General features: G+C 44.1%; 2 protein-coding genes across 2 annotated transcripts; both read left to right on the forward strand.

Annotated features, from left to right (window-relative positions):
- Positions 1-1415: 1415 nt before the first annotated feature.
- Positions 1416-7317, forward strand: LOC133928762 (vesicle-associated protein 1-2-like). The gene is made up of 8 exons (XM_062375234.1): positions 1416-1809; positions 3277-3347; positions 3740-3821; positions 4502-4617; positions 4712-5236; positions 5657-5719; positions 5824-5901; positions 6755-7317. The coding sequence occupies exons 1-8, from the start codon at positions 1761-1763 to the stop codon at positions 6863-6865; spliced, it is 1095 nt and encodes a 364-aa protein (XP_062231218.1). The 5' UTR covers positions 1416-1760; the 3' UTR covers positions 6866-7317.
- Positions 7318-8271: 954 nt separating this feature from the next.
- LOC133886387 (uncharacterized) lies at positions 8272-12385 on the forward strand. The gene is made up of 2 exons (XM_062326106.1): positions 8272-9901; positions 12005-12385. The coding sequence occupies exons 1-2, from the start codon at positions 8620-8622 to the stop codon at positions 12199-12201; spliced, it is 1479 nt and encodes a 492-aa protein (XP_062182090.1). The 5' UTR covers positions 8272-8619; the 3' UTR covers positions 12202-12385.
- The last annotated feature ends 6044 nt before the right edge of the window (positions 12386-18429 follow it).

The following is an 18429-nucleotide window of genomic DNA, read 5'->3' on the forward strand; positions in this document are numbered from 1 at the left end:
ATAGATCCAACGTGATGCAGCCATATGGAAATCTTATTGGTAATGTCTCTCCTCTTCGAGCATATATATATATATATATATATATATATATATATATATATATAGGACACCTATTCTATACCCCTAGGAGTATGTACTCCCACGTGCAATATACCACCTAAACAAATACTTTATACTCTTTTATTATTTTTAGTATACTCTAATACTAATTCTAAGATACTCCAATATGAGTTGTATGAAAAAAAATTCAATGTTAGCCTTTCATTTTTGCTATATACTCTTTTTTATACATAAAAGAAGTATATACGCAAATTATGATAAAAATTATGGAATTTCATAAAAAATTTCGTGGGATTTGTATTGTAGTATCTTATAATTACTAATGAAGTATATTTAAAGTGATAAAGAAGTATAACACACGTGTAAAAGTGGTATATGAGAGGTGGGAGTACATACACCCAGGAGTACATACTAGTTTTCCTATATATATATATATATATATATATATATATATATATATATATATATATATATATATATATATATATATACTGTAGTAGAAAATAAAAATAAAGACGTAAAATAGAGAATAAAACTCTTATATTTATTAATTAAGGTGTTTGTATATTTATACAAGTATGGTTACACCTAAATATCTTTTACATCCAAATGTTTCTTTTCTAACAATATTATCAAATCTGAACTGACAGTGACCCACCTCCCAACCAACCAGGACACTCCAGCTGGTGCGATCCTATTGGTCCTACCGTGCGATGTGCCTATCAGCGTGTGACTTTAGCAGCGGCGTAGCCCTCTAATTATTCAAGCCGAGTCACCGCGACCGACGAAGGAACGGTCATGTGCGAGCGCTCATGCCTACCACGTCACTGTCGTGTCGACACTGAAAGCGGCAGGCCCACCTGCCATACTCCGCTTCAGAAACCCACGCCTATGTTGTCAGATACTCCGCCCATTTATAAATACTTATAAATTTTACTTTTGGTATGGCCTATCATACCAACATAAATCCACCATAAAAAAAAGGACGGCAGACACCCGTATTAGAATTTTCAATATGCACATCAGACATTAGTCAAATTTCTTCTAGAAATTTCATCAATGTGCTTACATGATCCTAATTACTTAGGAGTATTTTTATCAATCCTTAGAAAGATGACGGTCTTGGGTTTATGTCATGATTAAAAATGGCCATTAAGTGGAAACGAAGGGAGTACTACTTGCGCCCAAGGACTCAAGGTATTGTCAAGTTGCAGTCGAGGACCCCACCGTATCAAGTGTATCGTTGCGAGGGATGAAAAGGCTGGGGTTTCACCTTTCTTGGGACCAATCTGCAAAACGGGCCAGGCCTCTGCCGACTGGCCCCGCACCGAGAAAAGGGGCCCCACCACCACCCTGGGAAACCTCGCCTCCTGCTCCGCGTCCCCCGAGGCTCGCACCTCCCCCAGCCCCCACTCCCTTCGTCAAAACCGCGGAGGGGCGAGAGGGACGAAGTGGCCTCCCCTCCCCTTCCCTCCCGTCGGCTCTTCGCTCCAACTCCTCCTCGGCTCCTCCTCTCTCCTGCCGCTATTGCCATTGGGCGGGGGGCTCTTGTCTCGACTCGCGGGTGACGTCGAGGCTTCGGGACGGACATAGATTGATAGGACCTGCCGACTCGGTGGCGTCTGCGAATTTCTAGTGGGCAGCGGCTCGCGCTGTGGTGGTGTGGCCGCTAGCCGGTGCCTTACGAACCTGCGGCGGCGATGGGCCAGGACCTCGTCGAGATCCACCCGCGCGAGCTCCAGTTCACCTGTAAGTCCGCCCCTACCCGCTCGGCTATCCTGATCTGCCTCGGGCCTCGAACTAGACGAGTAGATGATGCCAGCGACGCGGTTGTTTGCCGGAGTGTGCGGCCTTGCTTGTCTGATTCTATTCGATGTTTTGTTAGTGTAAATGACCGTTTTCCGCGTCGGATTCTGTGTGTGGTGCAAAGGTTTGGATTTTGGAACATTTTCTGTTGATTAGAGGTTGATTCTGCTGATTTGTTGGTCTCCTGTGCTCTGGATTGATCAGAGAGTTGCTCCTGTGAACTTGAGATCGAGTTGGGAACTTGAGATGTACTCCGTATTCGATGGAGTAGTAGCGAAGTTAAACCCCTTGTGAATTTCGTAGGCATCGGCTTCGTGAACTTTTAATTATTTAGGTCGCAAAAAAACTTTTAATTATTTTTTCCGCTGCTTGCTTTTCTTAGTTGTAACGGTTTTATGAACTTTAGAGCCTGCGGATTCCCCCCCCCCCCCACTAGATTAGAGAATCCAATCGAAGCAGTGAGGATAACCTTTTTTTCCCTGCACTTTGTCAGTAATGTGTAGCAGTACAACATGTATATCAGAGTTTGGAATTTTTCTTCTAGGTTTTTTTTAGATTTTTGAAAGGCTGCCACTTTATTTGGTTGCTTCCGTTCTGTTCGTTTGGTTACAGACAGGTAGGTTTTGTGGTTTGAGTGGTTGTAAAGTCTGGTGGCTGGTTGGGTGTGTGTGACTTTGAGAAGGAGGAAGGGATCTGCTTGGCAGTTGGCTCATGTTCGGTACTTTGACATGCTGCAAATGAACTTTTGGCCCTCACATCTCGCCCAACATGAACTGGATTCCGTTATCTTATAATGGAAAAGGGATATCCCCGTTTTTTTTAAAAAAAAATAAATATCGCCCAACATTCATTGTGATGAGAGAGAAGGATTTTGATGAGGGAAAAGGTGTTAAGGCTTATGAACATGATAAATTGGCAGCCATAAAATACAAATGTGTTGTAACCGATTTTGCCTAGTGAAAATGGGCAAATGAGTGTTCTCGGGAAAAAAAGGCCCAATGAATATGCTAAAAGTAATATAGGTGGGGACCCATTATGAAATATTACTTATTGTTCTGAAAAAAAAGTGTAACTGAATTTTCCCCATCACCATTTTTACTGTGGTTTCTGTATGAACACGTGCAATGCACTTGTCAAATGTACTTTGTGGTTTTGAAAGGACGAACAAATTGTCTCTCACGGATGAATACCTATCTTAAAATTATTCAGTTGGTCGATTGCAGCGTGGTTATTGGTGAACTCAGCATTCTTTTTCACAGTTCTGCATTCCTACATCTTTGTTCTGATAATGCTTTTTAAATGCGCTATTTTGCTTTCTATGTGCCCTTGGATGATCTAGGATTCTATAATCTATATGCATTCTTCACTTTTTAAATGTAAATCTGACCTTTTTCCCCGTTCTGTTGTCAGTTGAGGTGAAGAAGCAAAGTTCATGTGCTGTTCATCTAGTCAACAAGTACAACAAATATGTTGCTTTCAAGGTTTGTCAGCAACTTTGATTAACATCTCAAATTATTTCCTATTTTCGTCTCAAGTCTTTCTCCGATCATGCTAATGGCAGATACTTTGATGTATAAACTTCGAATACTCAATTCTTAACAATGAATTTCTCCATTACTTACTTTAATGTTGAATAGGTATTCGGGATGATCACTGTACATGTCTATTGAGCATCTAGAGAAGTACAAATTGTTTCCTGTTGTTATCTCTAGTCTTTTCTGATGATGCTAGAGCTGGAACTAGATTTTTTTTTTGGTTGCCCGTGCTTTGTGTATTCTGCTCTCACTTTTGTGCTGAATGGGATGACCACATTGAATGTGTTTGAGCATATAGAAAAGTGCAATATCTGACCTTTTCCCCCCGAATTGGCTAGGTTAAAACAACATCTCCTAAAAGATATTGTGTTCGACCAAATACTGGAGTTATCCTTCCTATGAAGACATGTGATTTCACAGGTATGTATCTGAACTCAATGTTACTGATCATAATGGTTTTGTGTATGCGAGGTTTATTGAAATATAACCATCCCGAGAGTACTCATATTAACCTACTTCTGATCGAATAAGCATTATGCTTACTTGAGTGTTAGAGGTTAGAACAGTGGTATGTAATAGCCATCCAGATTTCGGTATGAAGTACAGCCTCCACTCTAAACATAGATGTTGTTTTAGGAAGTCCATTTAGGTTTGTAAATAAATGTTGATTTTGGGTTTTCAAGGCAATATTTCCCACCAAATGTCCCTATAGATTGGTCATTGGTAGCAGCGTTAGAGAGATGGAAGTACAACCAATATTGGCAAACCATGTTAAAGAAGCAAAGTCCTAACTGCCTCCTTGTTCTGTGTGCATGAAGCTAAAGCTACAAGTATTCAGACCAGGGGGAGTAACTATCTAAATTCTATATCATTTTCTAAATGTAACGGTTTCTGACTCTTGTTTTATGTTCATTGTAAGTTGATTCCTTCTTTACTTTCACTGTCCATTTAATAAACACATGTGCTTGCTATTGGTGCAGGGCAATAGCTATCCAACTTTTGTTTATTTTGTTTACCTTGTTAGATCTCTTCTTATATTAGCTGATTTCTTCTTTCCTCTAATTTTATTTGCGTTTGTTTCTTTTTTTACTTAAATGTAGTTACAATGCAAGCGCTGCGTACTGCTCCACCAGACATGCAATTAAAAGACAAGTTTTTGGTGCAGACCACAGTTGTTCCTGATGGTACATCAGATGATGACCTCATTCCTGCTTTTGTAAGCACATAGCTATAACCTTCAATTGCATAGTTTTTTTTTTTTTCATTTCACTCATCCTAATTGAAAAGTTCACTTATTATTTTCTTGTCAGTTCTCCAAAGAAACCGGCAGATACATTGAAGAAAGTAAATTGAGAGTTGTCCTTGTTAGTGCATCCGATCCTCTTGAAGAGCAACCGATTAATGGAGTTCACAACAGTGAACCAGCTGTTGAAGTTCCTGTACTAAAAGAGATGCCCAATATAGAGAATGAAGTTCCGGCTGTTGCGAAAGAGGTTCCTCCCCCTCTGGAACAAACTCCAGCAATTGTTACTGAAATACCTTTGCCTGTCAAAGAGACTCCAGACCTTAGAGAAGTTCTTGTGCCACTGAACGAAGCACCAGCTGTTTTGACAGAATCTCCTTTGCCTCAAAAAGACGCCCCTACTATTACGATTGAACATGCCCCTGCTATTACAATTGAACATGCCCCTGCTCTTTTGAATGGATCTCTTCCACCTTCGAAACAAAACACTGCAGCTTTTAAGGAATCCCCTCCTCTGGAGGAAATTCCTAAAGAAGCTATTATGCTAAGTGATCGAGGACTTTTCAATGTGCAGAACCATCAACTATCTCATGTAAGCTTCTGCTATGTAGTACATCGTGAGCCCATTTTTCTAAGTTTAGCTTAATCTAAGAGAAATACTTGTAGGGCTTTTAAACATGTTTTTGATACAGTGTGGTGCTGGTATTAAACCAGCTCTAGCTCAACAGGGTCTTGCACAGGCCCCAAGCAGAACCCAGTCTTACACAGTCTAGGTTTTGTCAGAAAACCCACCTTTTTCTGCTGAAACTGTATAAAAAACTTAGTTATGAAATACACCGGTGAACAAATGAGCTTTGAATTGTGGCCATACACTGTTCAACTTGTTTATCTTGGCCAGAGAAAACTGAATTAGACAGGTGTGTGAGTATGTATCTTCTGTAATACAGTCCTGACATATATCTTTCATAGCCGTCCAGTTAATTTTAGTTTTCCTTGTATCCATATGTACCAGGTAACAGAAGATGTTCAGAATCTGAAGTCAAAGCTCAACAATCTTGAGTCAAAATTGGAAGAGGTAAGCTGAAGTGCTGAACACCATGATATATTTTGAATTACTTGAACAAGTATCACGATTGGATTCTCATCAAACAATGAAGATACTATGTTTCTATTTTGTAGGCTGAAAAGATGATAATAAAGCTAAGAGAAGAGAGCAGAACTACCACCCAGGAGCGGGATAAGTTACAGCAAGAAATGGTATGTCTTGAACTTCATCAATATGTTGGAAAAATGTTGAAGAGCTATATACTATTGCTTAAAAGAAAGAATATAAAAGCACACGGTTTTAACTTGTAACTCATAAAGAAGAAACATGGAAAAACTAAAATGATTCCCAACCACAACCCCCTGCACGTGCCATCCCTAATGCTGATTCTATTTGATGGAGGAATTAATCGACCGTGTTCCAGAGTTAAGCTTATTCACCCCTCTCAACGAGCTCTAGATGATTACAGAGTCCTATCGCTGTTTGGCCTAAATTTCTAGGTGCAAACAAACACATTTATAGTCACAATGAATGGAAGGAGCTGTAGTCTCCTGGTCAGATCTGCACATCATGCTATTAATTGGGTAAGGCAGATTTGCTGTGCCAAGTTTTCTGCTTGAGGTATCTTTTGTTTCGGAGCCATCCATCCTGACTTCCAAATACTTAATCAGTCCTCAGATATCATCTGGCAACCAATATTTGTTCATGTGTTTATTTCCTTGTTCATACGTTTATATCTGCAGAGTTGGTCGATAGTCAACTGATATCTTATCTGTGCCTGAAACTGAGCAGTGGCATTCGATGAAAGCAGAATAGGTCTTGCTATATCTGCTCATAATGAAATTTCTGTTTTGTTGAAATAGTTGGCTGCAATCGCTACTTTCTGAGTAGTGCTTGCCAAGATATGTATCTTTCCTGGGGTAGACAACATATAACTGTATACGTCAGATCAAATTGCTCATCTACTACTGCCTAATTTGCTTTGATTTTATAGTTGGATTTAGTTATTAAATATTGCTCATATTCTGCATCTATTATTTCTAATATTATGCATGGTTTCGCCAGGTATTTCTAAGAAAGAAGGGAACCCCCAGGAATCAAGTTGGTTTCCCCTTGCTGTTTGTGGTGTATGTGGCGCTTCTTGGTACATCACTTGGTTACCTTCTGCAACTATGAGTACTTTTTGCGCAAAAATCAGCATATGGGATGCTTCAGTTTGTGGCAAGAGTTGAAGGGCAGTTGCACTCAGAAATCTTGGAGAGGAGCATTTCTTAGCAATTAGTTCAGATGGTTTTGCATATAACAAGGGGTACCGAACTACCAGTTGCCTGTATGTATAGAACATTTTTTTTACGTTGTATAGAACCATCCAAAAGATGCCTGCTGCCTTGTAGACTAACCTGGGATTCTTCCAGTTGCCATTTTTTTTACAGTTTGCTGGATTCGGTTATCCTGAATCGTTACAATCTTTGTGTTATTTACCCTTGGTTTGTGCCAGTTTGTGAACTACCAGAATCAGGTTGTCTTTGGTTTGACATTTTGGCTTTTAGAGGCACAAAAACCGTGTATCAAAATAGGAGTCAGGATCATTTAATTGGTGTCGAAATACCAACCTTACGACAGTACAATGATCTACAAGATACAATCATGGATTTCATTAGTTTTTATGCTATATGATGAATAAGGAGCATACGCCGGATGGGCACGAACAACTACATTATTTCCCTACAGGAGTATCCGATCGGGTCCGGGATGATCGGTCCGGGATGGTATCAGAAGGGCGGCGGCGGCGGCGCACCGGGGCGGCCGAGGAACGGCGCACAGCAATCCTGCAGCAAGCAGCAGCAGCAGAGAACGTAGAAGCTGCACGACAGCACAAGAGCCATCAGAGGAGAAAATTTTCTGGCTAAGACGGCAACTGTTTCGACGATTTTATTTCCAAATGAAAGGATTAAAATGCCATCAGTTGGTCAAATACTCAACTCACCAAGATCCCAGAACGCCTCCAAAGCCAGGTCCCCCAAAACCAGGTCCACCGGGCGGCGGGCCCCATCCCGCAGCGCCACCTCCAGGTGGGCCCCACCCTGGTCCTCCCGGTCCATGTGGGCCCATTTCGACCGCTAAGAGGAAGCTGCTGACAACAGCTGCTCACCAACTCGGCCGAAGCACAAAAATTTTCAGACAACAAACCAGACGGTTTTGGTGCAGTGATAGTTCGAGGCGAAGGATTTTATAGACCTGTGATGACAACTGGTAGTTCGTAGTTGTGCATGTACCTGCTGTTCAATGCTCTGCATGCACGCAATTCCCATCCGCTGGTCTCTGTCGCTCTGTGTGTCAACCACTGTTCTTCACTCACTCATGCTATTCAGGAACAAGATTAGTTCAGAAGGTAATTAGCTAGACTTCTATTGTCATGTTCCATTCTAACAACTTTATTTCCTAATCCATGGTATTGTGGTCTCAAATGAAAAAAAAAACATGGCACTGTCCATATTCCATATCCAATCAACATGTGTGTTCTAGTCAGGATAAAGGAATAAAATAAAGCACCTGAAATAGCTCCCTCTATAAACAGTGAGGACAACCACCTGGAGGCTGGAGCCTGGCGGCCAGCCGATCGAGCTGAGGCACAACCTGCTAAACTGCAAAGATTGTCAGGCAAAGCAAATCATACAGCGATGGTAAGCTGCGATTAGACAATTAGTACGTACACATGTCACAACCTCTTGTTCGTTTTTGTGGTTTCCCTATATTTGTCACACCATGCATGCATGAATTCTTCGCACGAGACTTGTCCATTTTCATGCATGCATGCATGCACGTACACCCCGCAAAATCCTAGACCCCGTATTGATTCCCCATCCTCTCTTTGCATTTTGCATATCCTACGCTCTCTCCTCTCCATCTCCTTCCTCCTTTGAGCCACCATGGGTTGCGGTGGCTCCAAAGAAGCTGTTGCCACCGGCAACGCTGGTAGCAGAAGATGCAACCGCAACCTCTTCCGGAGGAAATCCAGCGTTGCCGCCACCGCCGTCCATCAACCATCTCGTGAGCCGCTGCCGTCCGATAATGTTCCAGCCGCCATTGTAAACGCCAACGACGAGGTGGTCACTGAGACAAAGGACGACAAGGCAATCACATTGACCAAGAAGGCCATTGACGGGGAGAAAGGGGAGGGGATCAACAACAAGGCTGATCAGATCGTCAAGGGCAACAGAGAAGCGTTCACCGTGAAGGAGGGAAAGGCGAAATTGACCGTAAATGCCATCTGGGAGAAGAAAGACGTCGAGATCAAGAAGGATGAAGCGGTCATCAAGGATGAGAAAGAATTGGTAACCGTTGTGAAGGGCAAAGAGGCACCGACGGAGAAGAAACAGGAGGAGGCCAAGAAAGATAAGGCCGTCAAGGACAAAGAAGAGGTTGCTGATCAAAAGAACGGCGTGGTATCAACAGAGAACGTCATCGTTGAGGAGAAAGATGAAGATATGAAGAACGATGGCGTTGTCAAGATATCGACCGAGGCAGCCATGGAGGAGAGGAAAAATGAGGGGGGCCATAAAGACAATGATGAGGCTGCATCGACCGAGAATGACGTCGAGGAGAGTTTTGAGGAGGATGACAGTGTCACCTTCCCGGTTGCCCCGGTGACCGAGGATGAGAGTATCGGATTCATGGCTGCCTCGGAGACCAAGGAGGATGGCAGTGTGACCTTTGAGGCTGCCCCAGAGATCAAGGACGAAGATGACAGCGTCACCTTCGCGGCTGCCCCGGTGACCAAGGATGAATATGATAGCGTCACCTTCGCGGCTGCACCGGTGGCCAAGGTGGAGGAGGTGGCAGAGCAACCAGAGCCTTCTGAGCATAAGGAGCAAGTGAAAAATGAGGCAGAGCTGCCGGAGTCTACTGTTGTTACGGTTGAGGAGGTGGTGACCGAAGTTGATGGTGCAGCAGAAACGGAGGATGTGGCAGAGCAACCTAAGCCTTCTGAAGAAAATGAGGAGGTAAAAAATGAGGAAGAGCTGCCGGAGCCCATTGTTGTCGATGAGGTGGTGACCGAACTTGACAAAGCAATGCAAGCGGAGGAGGAGAAGCTGGACACGGTTGAGGAGATCAAGGTCAAGCAGGAAGAGAAGAGTGTCCCCCAGGAGCCAGAGGAGAAGAAACCTAGTGCTGCTTTGACAGATGAGGGTAGGTTGGATTTCCTAGATTGCTAACTATGACATTCTAAATTCTATGCTAACTACATATTTCTCCTGTTAAGGTTATGATAATTGACGAGGGCCCAATTTATCTCGCTTCTTTTGCTATCCTTTCTAATCATTTTGTTTCATGCTTCTTTTGCTATCCATTCTTTTTTCAAAAGGGTGGCAGTAGCTCTGCCAATTTTTATTAAAGTAGAAGAGAGTTGATCCAATTTATTAGGAAAAACCGAGTTCAAAAATCTCACAACTGCACAGTTTATTTGAGAAGAAATCAGCGAGAAACCCAAACAACTAAATGACCGTGGATCAAAGCTGACCCAACAATGGCCGATATGACACTGCACACAATCCTACCAACCGATGGTGTCCATTGTAGATCATCGTTGCCCAGCTCGCATAACGACACGACAGCTCTGACTTCCACACAATCGAACCACAACTTGCCAAAACTTCTAGGCCTCCTCTGAGGCCAAGTGTAGGCAGTGCCCATACCGCCCAACCAAGCCGCCACTAAGTCGGTGGCCACCGTGGCGCGAGAACTGAACTACCAGAGTGACGCCTCCAAGGAGGACGCGACATCGAGTCATCGTTGTTGCCCGTCCGGTTGCCTGAACCAGGTTTTCACCCAGAGTCTCCAGAGAAGGGGAGTGGGGAGACGCCCTAACAACGCCTTCAAAGAGGAGAATGACGCCCGAGAGCGTCACTATCATTGATGCTGGTCAAAGATCAGGAAAAGCTTTCACTTCCCACCCCTCGTGCATGGCCAGCCCGCGCAAGGGCCATGACCAAAGCAACAGCATCGCCGCCTCCTCATAGCCACGCTGTCCCATGGCCATCACAGCGTCACGAAGCTCTCCATGGGTCCAACCTGCAGAAGAAGAGAAGGTTGGGTAAGGGAAGAAGCAACGCAAACGTCAAGAGTCGAGACCGGCACAAAGCCTTCGCCATTGTACGTCGGTCGAAGCAGTGGAAGGAGGGATGCCCATCGCCGATGGCACAACGCAGGTAGCCCCCATCATAGGCAACAGACCAGCACCCACCGCCGCCAGCACCGCCTCGGAAAGTTGAGGGGGAGCTGGGACTGGTATGGGTGAAAACCGAGAGAGCGCACAAGCAATAGAAGAGGAGTTGTCATGTCACTGGGCTGTAGCTCCGCCGCAACGCAGCGCAACCACGCCCTCGCGACATAGAGAAGCCCCACCGCCTGCCGTGACACCCGCCACTCCGCAGGCGCTTGTGGGCGCACCCCACGGCACTAGGCCACCAAAACCACCGGAGCACGACCGCCGCCAAACAAAAACTGACCGCTGCAGGACCCCTAGTGAGGTGGTTCCTCGGGCAAACCAGCCGCTACAGGACCCCTAACACCGGTCCAACAAGATGGAACACCCGTGGCCGCCCTGGAAGGACACGAGCCACACCTCCGCACAAACCACTGGTCTGCCAGAACAACATGAAGCGTGAGTGACAGCCACCGGGGGCACCACAGCCATGCTGAACCCAACTGCACGGAGCCACGTGAAGAACCGACGAAGGGGGCCACACCGGCGGTGCGCACCAGGCTACAGAGCGCAATGAGGCCGCCCGCACACAGATCCCGGGTGGTAGAGCGTAGAACCGACGACGAGCCGAGCAGATCCGGACGCCTCATATCTAGTGGCCCGCCGACGACGCGCAGAGGACAACCACACGCACCCCCACGCAGAACCTAGCCGGTGACATCAGAACCGACCACACACTGCCCGCCCAAACACGACGGAGCCGAGCAGATTCGCCGCCCCAATCAAAGAACCGAGCATATCCGACGAAGTGGTGGCCGGATCCAGAACACAGACGACGCTAACAGAGCCAAGAAGAAGAGGAGTGGAGAGGGAGGAAGGGGAACCCAGGACGGCCACCGCTTGGTGCCGTCGCCGGCCGCCACCACCTTCGCCGGCCGACGTTGGCGGTCGCCGGTGAAGACAGCGGCGGTCGCATTGAGAACCACCGGCAGGGAACTAGCGCCGCGCTGTGAGACTCGTCATCGCCGTGGCTGTGCTATCCTTTCTAATAATTTTGTTTCTGTAACAACATCGTTCCATACATGCAAGCATGCCTAGCATTCTATAATTCTGCTCTAGTGTATCATCATGTGCTGATCTTACTAACAGAGGACCCCCACTCGTCCCATGTGCAGGGGTATCGGATGGGAAACAAACCGTTGATTTGAAGGAGGCCATAACCACTGAGAAAGGAGAGGAGTTGGCTGTCCCAGAGAAGAACGATGAAGAAAAGGCTGCCACTCCAAGTGAATCCGCGATGAATTGAAAATGAGATGTACCATGTCAGATGAAATGTGTGCATCAGGAATGTTCAATGTGCTTCATTCATTTTATTCACAGGAATTGTACATGCATATGTGTTCTTACTTGTTACTGTTTACATGCTTATACAACTGAATAGCATGACTGTCATTCTGTGTAATACAACGGTAACATATTTATCTAAAGTTACCAGTTTAGTAGCATTTGTACTAACCATAAAGTTTCAATATAAATAGTTCTTGATGAATTTGTTACATTAGAAAATTTCAAGGAAACAGGACATTAGTTTAGGTCAGCATGTCCTTTTCTAGCACATGTCTGCATTCAAAATGGTACTAGCATTCAAAATTTCAAATGCAAATGGTATTAACAACATGACGCATCAAGAGTTGGGTAGCCTTTATCAAACATTAGGAAGGATACTTAATTGCAGTCAATATCATATATGATATGATACAGTTAGAAAACAGAACAAGTGTCTCTAATTATTAAAGTACTAATGATGCGCATCGGAGGACTCAAATTGATGTAGAAGGCTCACAGTTGCTGTTCAATATTGATAGATCCAACCGTGTCCTGAGAATGAAGTAAAATTTGAGGACAATATAACCACAAATGCAGAATCATGCTGGAAAGAAAAGTAAAATAATGAAGACAACCTGGTCTTCCACCAGTATCGCCACATGTTACCGCGGATTTTGGTGTCAATATAACCAAATTAACACTTGATAACGACAGTACAGAGCTGAAGAATGTGAAGTTGACCAGGCTATACTGAAAGGAAAACCAGGAATATGATGCCAGCTAGTAACATTTCTACTTGCCTGCCTGGTTGGTGTGGAATCGATTGGTTGACTTGAGTGAGTCGTCTCATACTCTCATCTCCAACCAAAAGGAGCAAAGAAGAAAAAGAAATTGCGTGATGGGAAAGTGGACAGTGATGCCTCAACAACCCTACAGCCACAAAACAAAGACAAAGCCGAGAAGATTCATATCAAACATAGAATAGAAAGGTTGACCTGCATCCAGAGTCGTTGGCGTAAAGAAAATTCGACAGCCAAGAACCCTTTAATGGACTCCCTCATCTCCTTCATCCTCATTCCACCAAGAACTCAGCACTCCCTCTCTGCATAACAACTAGCATGGGCAAGCTGTGTTGCAGCCAGTCAGATGATGCGCCGAAGTTCAACATGCAGGTGCTTCTTGTCACCATCGCCATCGCCTGGCTGCTGCTGACGATGATCTGCGCACCTCCCAGGCGCAGGCGCTGTGTTCTCTACCGTTGCTACTAACTACTAAGAGTCTCAGGCTGGGAGGAGCATCTTGCAGGTGCGCAGAGGTGAATTGGTGATCGGCACCAATCCAATCATTGGTTTTAGATGTTCTGTTCAGTTCAAAAATAATTTCTGCTGAGTTGTCTAACTCCTTCTGTTGCAATTTACAATTATTGTTATCAATGTGCACACTGCAAACTGTTGATCTGTATACTGAACTGAAAAATCTCGAGAAATAGAGTACTGAAATTTGTTGATTCGGTATTGAAGTCAATTTCTGTCAGTTTTTTTTTTGTCAAATCATAAAAGAGAACTGAAGGAACAAGTTCCATAATGTCTTGAGAAAAATTTCCAAGTCATATATCTGCATTCTGCAACCTAGGAGTTTGTGTAACTTTTTATTTTTCATGAAGGGATGAGTTTGTGTAGTTTGTCTCAGTTCATGATTAGTATCATCAATCGGTACTACTTAAATGACAAGGAGAGAAAAGAAAACATACACTAGCATGATTCCATGGAAGCAGATTCAACAAATCCATCAGCGTGGTTAAGACTATGTTTGGCAGTGTTTCAACTCTAAGCTTCACCTCTAAGTGTTCATAAGTTAATATAAAATATTTTAAGTGTCTATTTTCAATCTATAATATAAAAATATGGAAAAAATTTACTAATATTCTTCTTACATGATGTACTAATTTATAAAAATATTTCTAGCCCTAGATTATATGGTGAAAAAATGAGTTCCTTTGTAATACTCCGTTTATATGTTTCATTTATATACTTATTTTTGAGATTTTATTTGAGGTCATAACAATTATTAGGAGTTATAAAAGTAGTCTTTTTAGAGAATTTTAGTTTAAATTCTACATAGGTTTTTTGTGTGAATGCAATTCAAATGGTTTGCATATGGATTATAAAACACATACACAAAGTTTTAGGATTTTTAAAGAAACAGAAGACTATTTTTTAGATGAATTTAATTAAAATTGAATTTTATGTGAAATTAGCCCATAATACTTGTAGTTTTGTGTTACTAGGTACAATATTTATAGTTTTGCATTATAAATGGTATAGTACTTATAATTTTGTGCAATTCACTCTAAAGATAATAATAATAGTAAAAAATAAAAGTAATAACAGTACCAGAGAACTGATGCATAAATTATAGTTCCGCCACGCGGATTGCTAACTTACACGTGCCGTTATCCATGAGTAATTTGTTTTGTGAGTAATTTGTTTTGGATATTCTATTCCTTCAAGTCTCTCTTTACAGACTCTTCATAATTAGTTTTGATCAATCTATGCCTCTCTTCACACCATCACCACGCATCAATATCCCGCTATGCACAGGTGATATCCTTTCTTGCATTATGGCTACGCGTACACCCTTAGTTAATCCAAACTCTTCTAAAGTGCGGACTATCTACAAAGGTGTGGACACTCCGCATTTGCACATCTTGAAAAGATTAGGGCTAACCTAGGTGTAAGTGTTGTGATCGATGTGTCTCTTATAGTTTTGTTAGATCTTTTGAGCACTTATTTATATGCCAACAAGTAAATTTCTTATCCCCTTAATAATACGGTATTCTAAACTCAATTTTAAAAGATAAATGAATCTAAAACTATAAGATCCATATGCCGTTTTCCTTTTTCCTTTTAAAGGGATCACCATGTGTTAAATTCTTATCGAATTACACCTGTCCATACTTCATAAAACTCCTTAGTTAAATTATCATCCTATAAAATTTACCTTTTGACTTTTGTGACACTCGTTACAGAGTATGTCAGAAACTTAGTATCATTTCATCCATTTAACTTTGATTCTACGACCAACCACTTCAACGATATCACCATCTCTCTGTAGAAAAAAATATACGCAATTAATATATGTGAGATTTTTTATTTATATATTTTATTTCTTTGGAATTAGCAAAAAAATGTGTGCATATTGTCGTCAACGGGCGATTAGAACCTGTTAAGCCCATGGCGTACCACGTGGATCTATCATTCTTTCAACAAGCGACTGGTTCTTATCGCCCACTTTAAAATTTTAAAATGGACGTATATTTTTGCTAATTCCAAATGAAATAAAATATATTAAAAATGGGTAATACGCAGGTCGTCTTTCTTCCTGAGGAGCGGGTCTTGTAAGGGACTACTATTTTTTTTTAGAGTTCAAGGGCCAAGCCCCGGTCACTAAATGCATTAAGGAGACCTATCGTTTACAGCTTTGTGTTCGACAATCACAATTCAAAAAAACTGCTCAAAAGATGAACTACTTAGCCATTCCTTTACATCTCTTTTTTTAGCTAAGATGACAGAAACTAAAAACTCCCTTCAACCATCTGCTCACAGCCGCCCTTTGCCACCTCCTTTTCCTTAGACCCAAGAGTTTCCAGCTCCACCGCATGATGCTGACAAGCCACGAGCTCAACTCCAGTACCTTCCGGGAAACTACTCCTCAGCCAAGCACCATCTCTGATCTTGAAAGAACTTCCACCATCTTGCAAACCACCAGCTCGAAATGCGAAAGGCATCGAGTAGGACAAAGAATTTTCTAACTCTTGAGCATAGAAACCATTCTCCTCCAGAGAACCTTCATACTGCACCAAACACCATTATAAAAACACAAACTATTCCTTAGCTTCCAAATAGCCCATAAAACTGTTGCGCAAGTCATATTAATCACAGTGAACTTCCTATTATCTAACCATAAGGAAGCAATGGACTCATAACTACTGTCAATCTGCAAGTTAACCACTTCAGAAATGCAGCTCCACATAGAATTAACAACCACACACTCAAAGAATAAATGATTTACTGATTCTTTTTTCGCAACAGAAAAGACAAGAGGCATCTTCAACTTTCAACTTTTTAGCCACATTATCTCTAGTCAAAGTTTTATTTTTAGACAGCAGCCAAAGAAAAAAATGCACTCTAGGAGAACAAAAATCTTCCACACTGCTAGAGTATAAACAGATAAAACTCCCCTAAAATTAAGAACCTTATACAAGAAGAGGAGTACACCCTAAGGAATAAAACTGCCACACTAGAGCATCTTCCAGTCCGAAAAGCTAATAGTTGATGTAAGGGACTACTATGAATGGGCTATCGGTTATTTGGGCCATGGGCCGTGGCAGTTCAGGGCTAGGCCCAGCTGCCTGCGTGCAAGGAGGCAACATACAGCTGCCTGTATCCAGTGCTCGGTTGCGCAGCTTGTGCTTACTGCTTAGTTAATGGAAGGAGTTGCTACGCCAAATTCGACGTGAGCAGCTGCAGCTCCGGAGGGAGGAGGTATAAGGTGCCCGTGCCGAAGAGCGCCGCTGCTGGGGTGGCAGAGCTTGAACACGTGTTGCCGGCTTTACTTGAGGTCGCGACCTGCGACGGCAGCGCCAGGCCGGAGCTCGCGAGCCCGGCGACGCCCGTGGAGCCCGACTGCAGCGACGGCAGGAGTTTCCTCGGGGCGCATCGCATGCCTCCACGGCCCTGACGGAGACCTGGCGCAGCGGGTTCTTGCCATCGGTGGTGTGGCGACGAGCCTCGTGTGGACCAGGTTCCCGGCCGCGCACTGCCCGGTGATCGGGTTGTAAGGGTAGGTCATTCACAGCTTCTTGCAGCGGTGGCCGGCCTTAGCCGCCTTACGGTAGCCTGGGGCAGGGTAGGCGCTTGCTAGCTTGCACACTGGGTCCTTGCACGAGAAAGATGCCGGCAAGTGGTCCCTCGCGCACGTCGACCAGACGAGCGGGCCGGCGAGGTCGACGACGTGGTTGTCGCCGATCCTGAATGGGATTGGATAGAGAGAGGTGACCGGGTCCTTGGTGGTGACCGGGGTGAGCACGGGGCTGGGACGAGAACGCTGGAGTGGCACGGGGCTGGGACGAAGACTTTGGGGTGTCCCCGGGCATGAAGCTGGCGTCCACAACAGCACGAGTAGCAGTGAGCTGAGATGGTCAAGAGGAGGGGTTTGGCCGTGCCATCTTCATTCGGTCGGCCGGCGGGCAGGGCCGTGGGTGTCATTGGGCTCTACTGAGTCGTTCAAACAAGTACGGCTACACATCAGCTCTTGGCAAATCAGGGACGTGATCCATGGAGCAGGTTTCTCCCGGGCTGCTCTAGCTCGATCGATTCCGGCCGTGGATCAGAGCATCAAGACCAGATCAGCCTGACGTGACTTTCGATTCAGCAACCTGAAGATTAACCCAAAAAAAACGTCGGCAACTCACTGCTCACTACATGGGAACAATAATTGAAGGGTTGATCCGTTCAGATGTCAAACTAGGTACTGATCGAGACAGCACAAGTCAGGCTTCCGTGTCTGGATGGGTCTCAGCCCTGATGATGCTAACTTCTCGTCCTTCTGAACCATGGACAGATCGATGCGGGAACGTAACACAGCCCGAGTCTCGTTCTTTCTTTTCTTTCTGATTCTCGGCACGCCTCAGACATCTCAGCTCTCTGAATTCCACATCCCCTGCCTCAGCATCGGCAAGAGCTGAGCTCAGATGCTGCGTCCAAGCAAAGCAATTGAATTGACCGTGTGTAGCCGTACTTGTTTGAACGACTCATTTGCAGGCTTGCAGCCGATGAATTACCTGAACGATCGTACCTGCAATGCAAACGCGTGTCAAGTTTGACGCAGGAGCATGTCACGGACGTGAGCATCGAGACTGGGCTTCCGGGCTAGATATATGGGCATGGAGCATAAAAGAACGAATCTACATACGAACGGAGACATCGAAGACCAGAACACAGGCGATGACCTCCTTACATTGTCCAATTCTTCTGGTCCCAACTCCCAACCTCGAGCTTCTTTCCAGTGCTTTTCTCATCATTACTTCCAATTCTGTCACTCGTATACCTAAAACACTTGTATCTCGTGCTTGGAGTTGGAAATATACCTCTGTACTTGTGTGTGCTGAATTGATGATTTATCGAGTGGGTTCGTGACAGAGCAAGAA

Source organism: Phragmites australis, chromosome 1 (assembly GCF_958298935.1).
Source record: "Phragmites australis chromosome 1, lpPhrAust1.1, whole genome shotgun sequence".
NCBI classification, from domain to species: domain Eukaryota; kingdom Viridiplantae; phylum Streptophyta; class Magnoliopsida; order Poales; family Poaceae; genus Phragmites; species Phragmites australis.

Excerpts from the sequence above, each read along its gene's own strand:
- LOC133928762 (XM_062375234.1), top strand. The coding sequence starts at position 1,761 with ATGGGCCAGGACCTCGTCGAGATCCACCCGCGCGAGCTCCAGTTCACC. Across the intron at positions 1,810-3,276 it reads GCGCGAGCTCCAGTTCACCT|TTGAGGTGAAGAAGCAAAGT; the intron begins GTAAGTCCGCCC and ends TTCTGTTGTCAG. Across the intron at positions 3,822-4,501 it reads GAAGACATGTGATTTCACAG|TTACAATGCAAGCGCTGCGT; the intron begins GTATGTATCTGA and ends ACTTAAATGTAG.
- LOC133886387 (XM_062326106.1), top strand. The coding sequence starts at position 8,620 with ATGGGTTGCGGTGGCTCCAAAGAAGCTGTTGCCACCGGCAACGCTGGT. Across the intron at positions 9,902-12,004 it reads TAGGTTGGATTTCCTAGATT|TCTGCTCTAGTGTATCATCA; the intron begins GCTAACTATGAC and ends GCATTCTATAAT.